General features: G+C 44.0%; 1 protein-coding gene across 1 annotated transcript; it reads left to right on the plus strand.

Moving 5' to 3' along the window:
* The first annotated feature begins 788 nt into the window (after nt 1-788).
* LOC308578330 (uncharacterized protein) lies at nt 789-4615 on the plus strand. Its single transcript, XM_081178606.1, has 2 exons — nt 789-1778; nt 4239-4615. Exons 1-2 carry the CDS (start codon nt 881-883, stop codon nt 4373-4375), a joined length of 1035 nt encoding a protein of 344 aa, XP_081034732.1. The 5' UTR covers nt 789-880; the 3' UTR covers nt 4376-4615.
* The last annotated feature ends 9500 nt before the right edge of the window (nt 4616-14115 follow it).

Here is a 14115-nt window from a genome sequence, read left to right on the forward strand (position 1 = left end):
TTCTGCCCCAGGAAAGTGTTCTTTAGATGAAGTTCAAAAAGAAGAGAAACCTAATGAAACTGAGGAGGTGCCTTTGGAAGGTTTGCAGACTCCTGCAAAGTATTGTCCAGCAAGGAAGCAAAAAGTAGCAAAGAGAATGCTGCCCAAGAGAGGGAAAACCAAGCAAGACATTTCTCAGGAAACATCCATAGAATGTGAAAGTAAACAGACAGCTGATAGAAAAGACCAAGCCATGGTTGTCACCATAAAAGATAATCAGCTGGAAAGGGGCAGAAGAAACCCACTCAGGAGAGGTAGAAACAAACAAACCATTTCTCCTGAAATACTCACTGAATGCGACAGTAAACAGGCAGGTGATACAGAAGACCAAAATATGCTTGTCACTGTAAAAGAGAATCAGCCAAAAAGGGGCAGGGGGAGAAGAGCTGCTCCTCCTGTATGTTCAGTGACATTGCCTCTGGAAGACATTCCACTTACATATGAGGGCCCAACAGCAAACAGCATTAGTTCTGCCCCAGGAAAGTGTTCTTTAGATGAAGTTCAAAAAGAAGAGAAACCTAATGAAACTGAGGAGGTGCCTTTGGAAGGTTTGCAGACTCCTGCAAAGTATTGTCCAGCAAGGAAGCAAAAAGTAGCAAAGAGAATGCTGCCCAAGAGAGGGAAAACCAAGCAAGACATTTCTCAGGAAACATCCATAGAATGTGAAAGTAAACAGACAGCTGATAGAAAAGACCAAGCCATGGTTGTCACCATAAAAGATAATCAGCTGGAAAGGGGCAGAAGAAACCCACTCAGGAGAGGTAGAAACAAACAAACCATTTCTCCTGAAATACTCACTGAATGTGACAGTAAACAGGCAGGTGATACAGAAGACCAAAATATGCTTGTCACTGTAAAAGAGAATCAACCAAAAAGGGGCAGGGGAAGAAGAGCTGTTCCTGAATGCCAGGTAACAGCTCTTTCTCCCCTCAAAAATAACATTTTACCATTGCCATCCTCAACCAAAAGCAAAGGTGCTGTGGAACAGCCAAGTGAGGCTTTGGAAATTGCAACTGTTGCAAGTGAGAATCTGCCACGTAGAGGCAGAAGAAGAAAAGCAGATGAGGCAATTGCAGCAAGCTCAGTTTCTGCAAGTAAAAAGCCCATATTGCTTGATACTGGGAATCAAGAAGACATGCCAGAAGTTTTAAAAGGTGTGACAATAGATAATGTTTCCAAAAGAGGTAGAAGAAAGCAATCGGTTCCTTCTGAAATCTCAACAGAAAGTAATGGCCAACCAGTAAGTGACAACAGAAAGGTCTCTTTTGTAAAAGATAAGAAGATGTCTTTGGAAAGTAGTTCAGTTTTCCAAAACCAATCAAAGGGGAAGAGAGTAAAAAGAACTCCATCACGGGTACACCCTTCTCTCAAAGTAAGCATCACTCTAACATCACCACCTCCAGACAAAGGTGAAACTGCCAGTGAAAATGATGCAACTGGAAAAGGGAAACTTGAAAAATGTGGCAGAAGAAACAAAATTAAAATAGTGACACCTTTCATGTCTGTCAGAAGAAAGCACAACCTTCCTGAAAAGGAAGATTTTCAGGAAAAACAAAATGTAGATGTTGGAAAGCTAGCTATAGCCAATGAGAAAATAAGCAGAAGAGGTAGAAGAGTTGATGCACTTGTAGCACCTATTTCTGCTTCTCTCAGAACCAACCGTAGATTGAATGCAGGGGGTGATGATGCTCCTAAAGATCGACAGATGATTCTGAAGAACAAATCAAAATCTAAAGCAGGTATGTCCATGGTTTTTTCCTCCTTATTTCAGAGTTCTTAATGTTTAAGATTCTAAGCTTTCGATTCAAAATTAATGGAAAACCTTAAAGCTTTGGTGAAAAGTTACAGTAGCACACCTGAAATTTAGATACCATCAATTTCATTTCAAAATTTCTTTGTTGAAGATGCCATTGGCAATGTAAATCAGGGTGAGCAGACTTTACTAAAACTCTGAGGTCTAACAATGAGAACCAGATGTAAATGACATACAGATGAATTAAAGGAAAGTATGCCTCTGAACACATCCAGAGCTTTGGAATTAGGTTTCTGTACCAGAATTAAAGGGAGCAGACAGGCCTTTCATAACCCAAAGTCCACTTCTAGTTATATACCTTCATCTCAGCAGCCTTAGGTGGAAAGGGCTAGGAAGGGTGTTGCTATCACTAAACAAGTGGGAATAAAACTTTGTTGTTAGTTTGCTGCAAATCACCTAGAGATAAAACTCGAAAAACCATCCCATTATTGAAGTATATAGTAGGAGTGTGACTGATCTTCAGAAAGGTTCCAGTTTATAGTATATAGTGAGATGGCCACCGGATTCACATATTTCTTACGGAGAATTGAACTTCTGGATTCATAAGTGGGATATCTGGAAAAACTGGTGTTCTCCCTCTTCCCATAACTTGCTTAGCTGTTATTTAAAAATAGACTTTAAAGTTTATTGGTTTTTCCTGTTTATGAAACCTATTATTACTATTATTATAAATAACTACTATTATTAGTAAGAGTTCCCTAATGTCCTGAATGCTGTCGTTTATTTTGTATGGGTGGGGGAAAGAACTGTAGCCTAGGGAAAGCAAATAAACAGGAGACCTCTAATGCAGATATGTTTACAGAGTAACTTATATAAAGTCATTAATATTTAATAAACATTAACCATGTTAGGTGAGATCCAAAGGGCTATGCACAAAACTTGCATGTAGATCTTAGTACTTCAGAATTCCTCTTATGAGAAGCTACTCCTGGAAGTGGGATGAGATGAAGAACCCACAGTCAGGAGCGGTTTCAGAAATTTTTGTGCACAAGCCTTCGGGAATCTTTGAATCCACCATCATTAGTATTATTATTATTAAAATTAATATACTGCCCTATACCCAGAGGTCTCAGGGCAGTTCACAGAACAAAATAAGAATATAAAACCACAAAATATATTACCAAAATAAAAACTAACTCACCCCCACAAAAAAAAAAACACATTTTAAAAGGACATAGGATGTCATTCTTCATAGTTCTATAAACCATTTGTCCACTGAGGAGACAGAATAATTTTCTGCCTGCAGTAGCTGCCTGTTTGGCTTCCCTTTCTAACCACATTACCAAGGTGGATTGTTTTGAATCAGCAATTCAAAAAGCATGTTGAAAGCAAATTTTCTATTTATCATGTATTTCAGGTGCGCGGGAAATTTTCTAAACTCCCATCAGCCCCAGCAAGCCAATGGCCTGGGATGATGCAGAATTCAGTTCAGCAGCATCTGGAAGGCTAAATGTTCTCCACACCTGATATATTTCCTAAGCAATAATGCCAAATCTATTGCTCTGCTTTCCTTTGAACCACATCAGTGAAGCAGGACCACACTTGTCTAAGCTTGTTTCCTGAGGAGGTCACTTCAGTGCTGCTAATGCAACGATTTGACTTCACCCTTGGAAGGTGCCCTTCATTGTCTCTTGAGACAGATGGACGCCAACAATAACAGCAGCATATACTTTCACATTTCCCATTAAAGGGAATACCTTTAAAATATTTCTAATTAGATAATACTGCTGTCTTGTGATCAGCAGCTACAAACAAAACTGAAATGTCCATAACTGATAGGTTGAAGCAAAGTCTGCTTGTTACTACACAATATAGAACATTTAATTTTTATGAGTTGAAATAAAATGCCTTCTTTGGCAGCTTGAATGTCAATATATCTGAGGAATCATCTTGCTGTACTTAGAAAAGTCTCCTTTGATTCAAAGGTATCTAGCATTGATTTGGTTTAGAGATGAACTGTGGGGCTAACATGCTTACAGATTTTTAAAATAAGTAATGCTTAGAATTTACTACTTACTATTTTTTAAAGTTATCTGCTATGGTCTGAAATAGCTTTCAATAGGACAATATTAAATTTCCTCCATGTGAACTTTTTGGAAGCAGTGATCCTGAGGTGGGTTTGAGGGATCCTGCACCTTGCAGCCAATTTCCTTAACTGTGGCCTTATGTGAGAGATAGGACTCCAAACATCTACCACAGGGTTTCCCTTAGTTATAATGTCAAGTCAGTTTGGAAAGAGTGAATAACTGCCTGGAATGAACTGCTCTGAACAGAAGAAAGATATCTTGATAATTAGAATGATATATTTTTATCTAATCTTGCTACTAAAGAGAGAATATCAAAAAGTTTGGCCTCAAATCATCTTTCTTTTTTTTTTAACAACTAGAAAGCATTGAAAAGACACCATTAAAAAAAGAAAAAAAGAAAACAGTGAAAGAAGAACATTCCAAATCTACAGTTAAGCCTGCTGGAGAAACTGAAGGCAAGACAAGAGGGAGGAAAACAAAAAAAAAAGTTTTGTAATTTTTGGTACTGGGTTTGTGTAGTTTTTTTCCTTCAGAATAAATGGACATATATGGGTTGTAAAGTATGTTTTGCATTTAGAACCTTACTTTGTTTCTGTAACTTCAGTTCATCCTTCAACATTGATGCTTTCCCATCTGTATATACATTTTCATATATTTTACAGGGCTTTTTGTTTAACACTGTATTGTGTTAAGATAGTTTTAATTCAGGTGTTAATTGTTATCTGATGTTTACATTAAACCATACTGTCAGGGAACTGCCATCGGAGCATCAGGCGGTGGAGGGTCTCAGGGAGGAAGAAAGAGACTCAACAGCTGAGGCAGGAACCAGCAGGGGGAGGAGTGGATCTCTGAGGGAATGCGAGCAGGAGGGAGGGCTCAGAGACGCTTCCAGCGAGAACAGTGGGGAGGTATCTGAGTCTCCCATAGGGAGACCCACACCTCGCCGGAAACTGTCACGCCGTGAGTCCAGGAGACGCGTTTCCGTTAAGGAGCTTCTTTGCTGGAAACGCTTCCGCAGACAGCCACTGTCAGACTCTACGAGTGACTAAGAGCAGACATGTTTGTGGAGCTCTGTCACACACAGAGGTTTGTGGAGTCGCACAAACTCTGAGGGAGCACGATTTTACGCACAAGCAGCTAATCATCCCATTACAGCAGTCTGACAGTCTCTGTACGCTGCCTGTGCAGGAGAAAGCATCATGAGCGAACCAGCCGGAACCGGAGGAGCAGGAGTTGGCGCTGGTCCAAGCTTGGAAGAAAGGTACCGAGCGTTGGAAGTCCAACTTGCGCTGCAGACGGCGAGGCTTGAGGAGAGAAGGGCTCAGGATGCAGACAAGAAGGGGAGAGCCACTCAGTTCCCCAGAAAGGTACCAGGATTGGTGCAGAAGTTTGGGGGGGACCCCAAGGATTACCATGCCTTTAGGACAGAGATGCAATATGCCATTAATGTGCAGTTCGATGAGTTCCCTGATGAGGAATCGCGAGTTGCTTTCGTAATTGGGCATCTTGAGAAAGGGGCGCGGGACTGGGTTCGACCCCTAATGGCAACGCACAATGACGTCCTAAAGGACACGATGAAGTTCTTTAGAGCAATGGATATCATGTTTTCCAGCGATATTGAGGAAGGGGTGGTGCGCAGACAGCTAATGGCTTGCAAGCAGGGAAGCCGATCTGTCCGTGAGTACTGGACTGAGTTTACCATGCTGATTCACAGACTGGGTTGGGATTTATCGGCGGCACCTATTCAGATGCTATTTGAAGAAGGTCTTTCTTCGGCTGTGAAAGACGAGCTGTCCCGGAGCCCCAGGGCGGTGTCTATGGATCAGCTGACCAAATCTGCGCTGACCATAGGAGCGCGTCAGGAGGCAAGAGCCTTGGAGAGGCGGGAAGGGAGAGGGGAACGTTGGAAGGAGTTCCGCATTCCAGACATTCCTGAGCCAGCTTTCCCGCCGGCAGAGCCGATGGAAATCGGAACAGCGCGCGCGCGCGCATTTTCAAAACCCAGTGAGGGGGTTAAGAAGGAGGGAAAAGGCGCCCGGAAATGCTATCTCTGCCAACAGCCAGGCCACTTTGCCAGAGTCTGCCCCCAGAGGAAGGAATGGCAAGGGATGGTGGGAGCTGTTGAGGGAGGAGAGCAGGGAGAAACGGAGCAGGTAAAAGCCAACGCCTGGTTGCCACAGTCGGGGCACTGCAGCCAGGCCAAAGAGCAGTGAAAGTGCCCGTGCCAGAAGCTCCTCAACCTGCTCTAGTTATTGATGTGTCGCTAGAGCTGCAAAATGGACACCCCCTAAAAATAAAGGCGCTGTTGGACTCAGGCAGCTCCTGCAATTTTATGAGCAAGGAGTTTGCTGCTGAACACCAGATACAGACGATCCCTTTAAGCAACCCCCTGCAGGTGACCACGATCGATGGCAGGGAGTTGTTGGGAGGAGGAGTCAGCTTGCAGACCGTCCCAATGATAATGAGGGTGGCAAGGCACACAGAACTGATAGCGTTTAATGTGGCCACCTTGGGAGGCGCTCCCATTATTTTGGGAATGAGCTGGCTAGCGCTACATGATCCGCTGGTGGGCTGGCATCAAAGAGTGGTTTCCTTTGGTTCAGCACATTGCTTAGAACACTGCAAAGGGGAAAAGGGTTCAGCAGGGGCCCAAGCCACCCTAGCAGGGACTGAAGTAATGGAGAAGGTGAAGGTACCACCACAGTATGCAGATCTCAGCGACATGTTCAGCGAGAAGGAAGCTGATCAACTACCCCCTCATAGGCCCTTTGATTGCCAGATCAATCTACTCCCTGGAGCACAGCTTCCTGTGGGCAAGTTGTATGCCATGTCAGACAGAGAAATGCAGGAGTTGCGAGAATTTATTGACAAGAACCTGAAGAGGGGCTTCATCAGAGAGTCCAAAGCAGCGGGGGGTAGCCCAGTGTTTTTTGTGGATAAAAAGCACACGGACAAGCCGAGACTTGTATGTGATTTTAGGAGGTTAAATGCAGTGACTGAACCAGTGACTTTCCCTATGCCCAGGATTGATGATATTTTGACCAGGGTGAGGAAGGGAAAGATTTTTACAAAGCTGGATCTAAGGGGGGCGTACAACCTGATACGTATAAGGAAAGGGGATGAATGGAAAACCACCATGTTTACCCCTTTGGGGGCATTTGAATATCTCGTTATGCCTTTTGGATTACAAGCAGGCTCAGCGTGCTTTCAATCTTTTATGAACCACGTACTGGGTCCTTTGCTCTACAAGAATTGCGTTGCCTTCCTAGATGATGTGTTGGTGTATTCGGAGAATGAGGAGCAACATGTGAGAGACGTCAGAGAAGTGTTGAGCAGGCTGCAAGCCAACAGGCTGTGGGTGAAACTGGAGAAGTGTCAGTTTCATACCAAGGAGGTGGAATTCCTGGGGTACCGCCTGTCAGACAAGGGATTGGCCATGGATCCCGGTAAGGTGCAGGCAGTGCTGGACTGGAAAACACCCAAAACCAAGAAGGATGTGCAGAGGTTCCTAGGGTTTGGAAACTTTTATCGTAAGTTCATCCGAAACTTCGCCCACCTGACGGCGCCCATTACGGACTGTCTCAGCAGTAAAAAGAAGTTTGTATGGACGGCGGAGGCGGAGCGAGCGTTTGAGGAACTGAAGAGGGCCTTCGCCTCGGAAGAACAACTTCTGCATGTGGACTTACAAAAGAAGCTGAGGGTCGAAACAGACGCATCTGACAGAGCCATAGGGGCGGTGCTTCTTCTGCAGTCGGGGAAGGAGGAGTCAGAGTGGCGACCGTGTGCCTTCTTTTCGCGAAAGCTGAACAAATCCGAGAGGAACTACACGGTGTACGACCGGGAACTTCTTGCTATTCATGAGGCTTTCCGGAAATGGAGGCACCTGCTAATTGGTGCACAACATAAGGTGCAAGTGTGCACGGACCATAAGAATCTAGAGTATTGGAGAACTGCGCGAGTGCTCAACCAACGGCAGTTGAGATGGGCCCAGGAGTTCTCCAAATTTAACTTTGAGATTTGTTACGTGCCAGGCCCAGAGAACGTTAGGGCGGACGCTCTCTCACGCAAACCTGAATATTTGGAGGGGGAGGGAGCACCCGAAGAGACCCATGTCATTCCAGAGGACCGCTGGGTGTGTGGGGCGGCATTGGTGGGGCAAAGGGAGTTGGTAGAGGGCACGGTGCATGATGAATACGCCCAGGACAAACTCCGGGGTCTCAGGAGGGAGGGAGACAAACCCGGGGGTTTTGAGGAGAGAAACGGGGCATTGTACTACAAGGGAGCGTTATATATACCCGAAGGGGAATTGAGGGAGAAGGTACTCAAGCAACTGCACGATAGCCCCACAGCAGGGCATTTTGGGCAACACAAAACCATGTGGCTGGTTACCAGGGAATTTTGGTGGCCCAAGGTCAGGGAAGATGTGCGGGAGTATGTGAGAGGGTGTGAACAATGCCAACGAGCCAAGGGGGAGAGGCGGGCACCGGCAGGTTTATTAGAACCACTACCCACACCTGAAAGACCGTGGGAAGCAGTGGCCATAGATTTTATGACTGATCTGCCAAGGTCTAGAGGGAAAACAGCCATCATGGTTGTGGTAGACCTGTTAACTAAAATGGCCCACTTTATAGCCTGCTCACATGCGGTCACAGCAGAAGAAACAGCCAAATTGTTTGTAGAAAATGTGTTTAGGTTGCATGGCGCCCCCTTGAGGGTGGTTTCAGACCGAGGGAAACAATTTACTTCCAGGTTCTGGAGGAAGCTCATGAGCTTACTGCATGTTGAGGTTAATTTCTCAACGGCCCGTCATCCAGAAACCAACGGGCAGGCGGAAAGAGCTAATGGTGTCCTCCAGCAATATTTGAGGTGTTATGTGAATGACAGAGAGAATGATTGGGTGGAGAAGCTGGCGTTGGCAGAATTTGCCTACAACAATGCAGAGAACGTGTCCACGGGGATGAGCCCCTTTTTGGCTAATCACGGGTGCCATCCCAGAGCCTTCCCAGGGGGGGAAGGGGAGAACTGGAGCGTTCCAGCTGCAGAACAGTTCGTTGAAGAAATGGAAGCGATCCATCGCCAGCTCCAACTCAACTTAAACAGGGCTAAGGAGGAATATAAGAGGCAGGCAGACAAAAACAGAAGGGAAGGTGAAAGCATCAGGGTGGGGGACCAGGTGTGGCTGTCAACCCAAGGGTTGCCATTCAAAGGGGGTTGTAAGAAGTTAAGACCCAAAAGGCTGGGACCATTTGAAGTCATGCAGCAGGTCAACCCAGTGGCTTTCAGACTCCGGTTACCGAACCACATGAAGCTGCACCCAGTTTTCCACAGGTCATTGCTGTCACCGTATAAAGGGGACAGTGAAGGGGGGGTCACTAGGGGACCAGCAATGGAGGAGAAGGAACACAGCTACCATGTAGCGGAGATCCTCGATTCCAGGTGGAAGGGAGATCAAGTTGAGTATTTGGTAATGTGGGAAGGGGAACCGGAGTCGGAAAACACCTGGGTTAGGGCAGAGGATGTCAATGACGAATTTTTAATAGAAACTTTTCATCAGAGGTTCCCACGCAAACCTCAGCCTGTAGCGAGGTTCCGAAGGAAATACTTTGCCACCACCGACGAGGAAGAGGAGTTGGAGGGGTTCACAGATTCCGAAGAGGAGGAGGATTCAGCGAGCCAGGACGGCGATCGATGGAGGGAATTGTTCGAGACGTCTGAAGATGAAGAAGATTCTTTTCGGGGTTTTAACCCTTCACCTCCCAGGGAAGAGGAAATGGGAGGGGGTGAGGGGGGCCCTGGAGGGGAGGTGGATGTCAGGGAACTGCCATCGGAGCATCAGGCGGTGGAGGGTCTCAGGGAGGAAGAAAGAGACTCAACAGCTGAGGCAGGAACCAGCAGGGGGAGGAGTGGATCTCTGAGGGAATGCGAGCAGGAGGGAGGGCTCAGAGACGCTTCCAGCGAGAACAGTGGGGAGGTATCTGAGTCTCCCATAGGGAGACCCACACCTCGCCGGAAACTGTCACGCCGTGAGTCCAGGAGACGCGTTTCCGTTAAGGAGCTTCTTTGCTGGAAACGCTTCCGCAGACAGCCACTGTCAGACTCTACGAGTGACTAAGAGCAGACATGTTTGTGGAGCTCTGTCACACACAGAGGTTTGTGGAGTCGCACAAACTCTGAGGGAGCACGATTTTACGCACAAGCAGCTAATCATCCCATTACACATACCTTGTCTTAAAATAGTATCCTTTTATATTGTTCCAATCCCTGGTGAATATAACTGCTAAAAAAGCATGTTAGACTATTCTCTGTACGCTGGCAACATTCAGTTAATGCTTTAGAAAGGATAAGGCAAGGATAGCTGCATTGTTATCCATAGCTTAGTATATGTACAATCCCTCTACCCAACTACCAGCTATGGCACTTTAACAACTCTAGGAGAACAACAATCCATATATAGTAGTGTTAAACAGAACTGATTATACTTGGCCCCTTTCTTTCCACATAACATAGTCATTAGGGCTTGCCAGGATGGGAAACAGACCCTTCTCTTTCCCAGGCCACATACCTTTGAATCATGATTGTCACTTTCTCTTCAGTTCCAGTCCTTCTCATGGTTGGTGGTATCAATTCAAAACTTAAATATTTAAGGTTAAGTGCCTGGTACCTATAGTTACAATATCCTAATTGGCAGGGCTAGGAAAGTTCTGCTTGAGCTGTTAACAGGATAACTTGAACAGTGCAGCTGGCATTAAATTGAACCAAACAGTAGTCTAGTACTGTAGAGGTCTTGTCCTTTTTCTTATTGCAGCATTCTAAGGACACCTTTCCTAAGCTCCCACCTCAGTTCAGTTGTCAGTACTGTATATGATTTCAGTTTTGTATAGATCTCATAGTAGCTGCTTTTCTCTCCTCCCCACCCAACATGAATTCTAAGCTGCCTGTGAATTGCCAAGCCAGCAATTGGAGGATAATAAAGTTTACAGAAGCTTATGTGTATGCTAGCCTTTTGAAATAGATTCAGTTTTAAGGAATAGCACTATTTACTGCTAATGCCTAGAATTCTTCATGTTTGATGAAAAATGTCTTATTTTGAAGGTTCCAGTGAGAGAGAGATTCTCCTAGTTGAGTGACATACCCTGCCCTCAACATCCCTGCATGAATACTACCCTTCTTGCTATCTTCAGCCCTTCTAGTTCCCTCTTGTTTTATTTCAGTTTTAAATACTACTGCTCCAAGAACAGAACTTCAACTCTCACTGGATGGCACAGAATTTGAGGGTGGACTTTCTTGGTTGGTGTAGGCGTGCTTGGTGATGGACCTTTGAAGATGCCAAGTCACAGGCCTAAGGTGTATTCACCTGACACTCATACATGATGCTGCCCACCTTGTTAATTCTTTTTTAAAATAATTTTATTTTCAAAAATAAGGGAGAGAAAAAAAGAAAGAATAAAGTTACATCAAAATGTCATACACATTCACATATCGAAATTACTGAATCTCCTGACTTCCATCCCATCCATGTATCCTCTTAATTCTGTTTTCATCTGCATATCAATACTTCTCCAAAAAAATTATCTTCCTAAATTATCTGTAGATTCTATTACATTACAAGTGTATTTAAAAACCTGCTAATGTTTTAACCTGTTTGCAGTGGCTTTGTATACACATTATAAACATTTCCCATTCTTTTAAAAATTTCTTTTCTTCGTGGTTCCTGAGCTTCCTAGTTAATTTTGCCATTTTGGCATACTACATCAACTTGATCTTGTAGCATACATGAACAGTTTCTTCTGATCTATCATTTCCCAGATTTTTAAAAATTACATTACATTTCCAGCACATGATAAAAGGTACCCTCTTTTTCTTTACATTTCCAGCATATATTGGTACTTGTTTTATACATTTTTGCTAGTTTTACTGGGGTTAAGTACCACCGATACATCATTTTCATATAGTTTTCTTTCAATGAAGAACATGCCGTGAATTTCAGATCAGTTTTCCGTAGCCTCTCCCAATCAGTCATTTGTATATTGTGTCCCACATCTTTCTCCCATTTTATCATCACTGATTTCACCTGTTCATCTTTAGTATCCCAACTGAAATTTGATCACTCCTTGAGGCTCTGGCATTAATATGGGGCCTGATTATGGCATGGGGAGCTCAGAATCAACTAATAGGAAAATGTGAATTTGCTGGTTTGTAATGGACCATAAAGGAAACGAAGTGGATCTGTACAAGACTGCAAATGTGTGGGCCTTCTGCTTCAGCTGGCTGGTAGTTAGAAAGAAAAAAGGCAGAGCTGAGAGTTGAATGATACAATCTGGAAGCTAGAAAAAAGATTCAGGCTGGGAAGCCAGTGCGAATTTGATGCTTGGTTTCTGTTTAATTCAAGGCTGTGGCTAGGGAAAAAGCCTGACCCCTTGGGATGTTAATGTGTGAATCAGTCTCTCACAGGCTCATGTTGTATATATGTGTAAATAAGCCATACATCCTAAAGTCTTCGTTGTGCCTCATTCCAAGGAAGCCAAACCCTGGGGAAGCACCTGGAAGCCCTAGAATCTTGCACTGCTCAGAGATTGGGGTGGCATGCAGCAGTGCCTTAATGCTACAAAAGAAAGCCACGAGCAATGGGAGATGCCTGGGGACTTGGTTGGAAAGGGCAAACACAAGATTCTGGCTACAGTTTGGTAAAGATGCACAATCAAGCAAAACTGCCGTAGTTTTTTCTTTAAAAGCTTGCATCCGGATAGCTGTGCCTGCTGACTGAAAAGTGCCCTAGCGCCTGCTGCCGCCTTTGCCTGATAAGATTGGCATTCTATTTCTAATCTTTTCAAAACTTGGCAGGGTTAATGCCTTGAGGGAGTATTAAAAACCCTGAAATCTTCATGTCCTTTGGACCAAGGACTCCTAAGTTACACAACCATGTCAGTTCAAAGGACAGATCATCAAACGATGAAAGGCAGACTCATTAACCCACCGAACTTTTGACCCAGGATTTCAAGTTCAGAGAAATTGAAAAGCCCCCACCCACCGCCCCATGCCATTGCCTCTCCAGTTCCTAGTATAAATTGTCTACTGCTTTGAGTAGAATTGTGAAGTTACAGGGTATCCCAACCTTTTATTTCCATGTATAACAGGGCCAGGTCTACCAGAAATAAAAAATCTGTTTACAAGCAAGCAGTTACAGCTTCTGGATGTGAAAAGGATAGCTAATTAACTTGCTTTCATGCTACACATGGATAGACTAACAAATCTGATGTCAGTGGATCTGGTCTGAGTATGTGGTAGGATTCTGTAGTATGAAATTAGAAAGGTGGGACTTATTGCTGCACTTCAGTGGAATCTGAAAATTCTGGTACCATATGTTACTGTGTTAATAGATTTCTTATCTTTTATCCCTTTCTGTATAGATAGATTTGTGCAAAGAAATGTCAGTGCCAAAGGAGAATTTATTTTTTCTTGTTTATTTCTATACTGTGCTTCATCAAAAGACCCAAGAGCAGGCTACAACAATGAAATAAATAAAAATATAACAGTACAACGCAATTAAATAAACATCACTCAATTGTCTACATATTACTGTACAGGCATTCAAAGAGAGGGGTTTTTATCGGGCACCTAAAAGAACTATGTTGTTGTGTTGGCATCAGCTGGACTTCAAGGGGGCATTCAATAACTCGGGTGCTATTTGCAAGAAAGTGAGTCACAAAGTCCCACATTTCACTGAGTGATGGAACTAATAGGGTTTCTCCAGCAAATCTCAAGTTGCAGGCAGTATGATATAGGAGGAGCCACACCTTCAAGTAATCTTTTATATTGTGACTTTATATTGGAGCAGATTGTTACTATTTATGTTTGATATTATTATTATTAATAATAATAATTATGTGTGTTGGAAGCTGCTCAGAGTAGCTGGGGCAACCCAGCCAGATGGGCGGGATATAAATAAAAAATATTACTAATTGGGCCCTATCTAAGATGCGAAGGGATTTAAACATTACTTTTGGGATAACTTTTAAACTCCACCCTTCGATGAGTTTAAGGCAGGGGGTCAGCAAACCTTTTCAGCAGGGGGCCGGTCCACTGTCCCTCAGACCTTGTGGTGGGCTGGACTATATTTTGGAAGAAAAAAAAATGAACGAATTTCTATGCGCCACAAATAACCCAGAGATGCATTTTAAATAAAAGCACATGTTCTACTCATGTAAAAACACGCTGATTCCCAGACTGTCCTCTGGC

Source organism: Podarcis bocagei (assembly GCF_964188305.1).
Source record: "Podarcis bocagei genome assembly, chromosome: W".
Taxonomy (NCBI): Eukaryota; Metazoa; Chordata; class Lepidosauria; order Squamata; family Lacertidae; genus Podarcis; species Podarcis bocagei.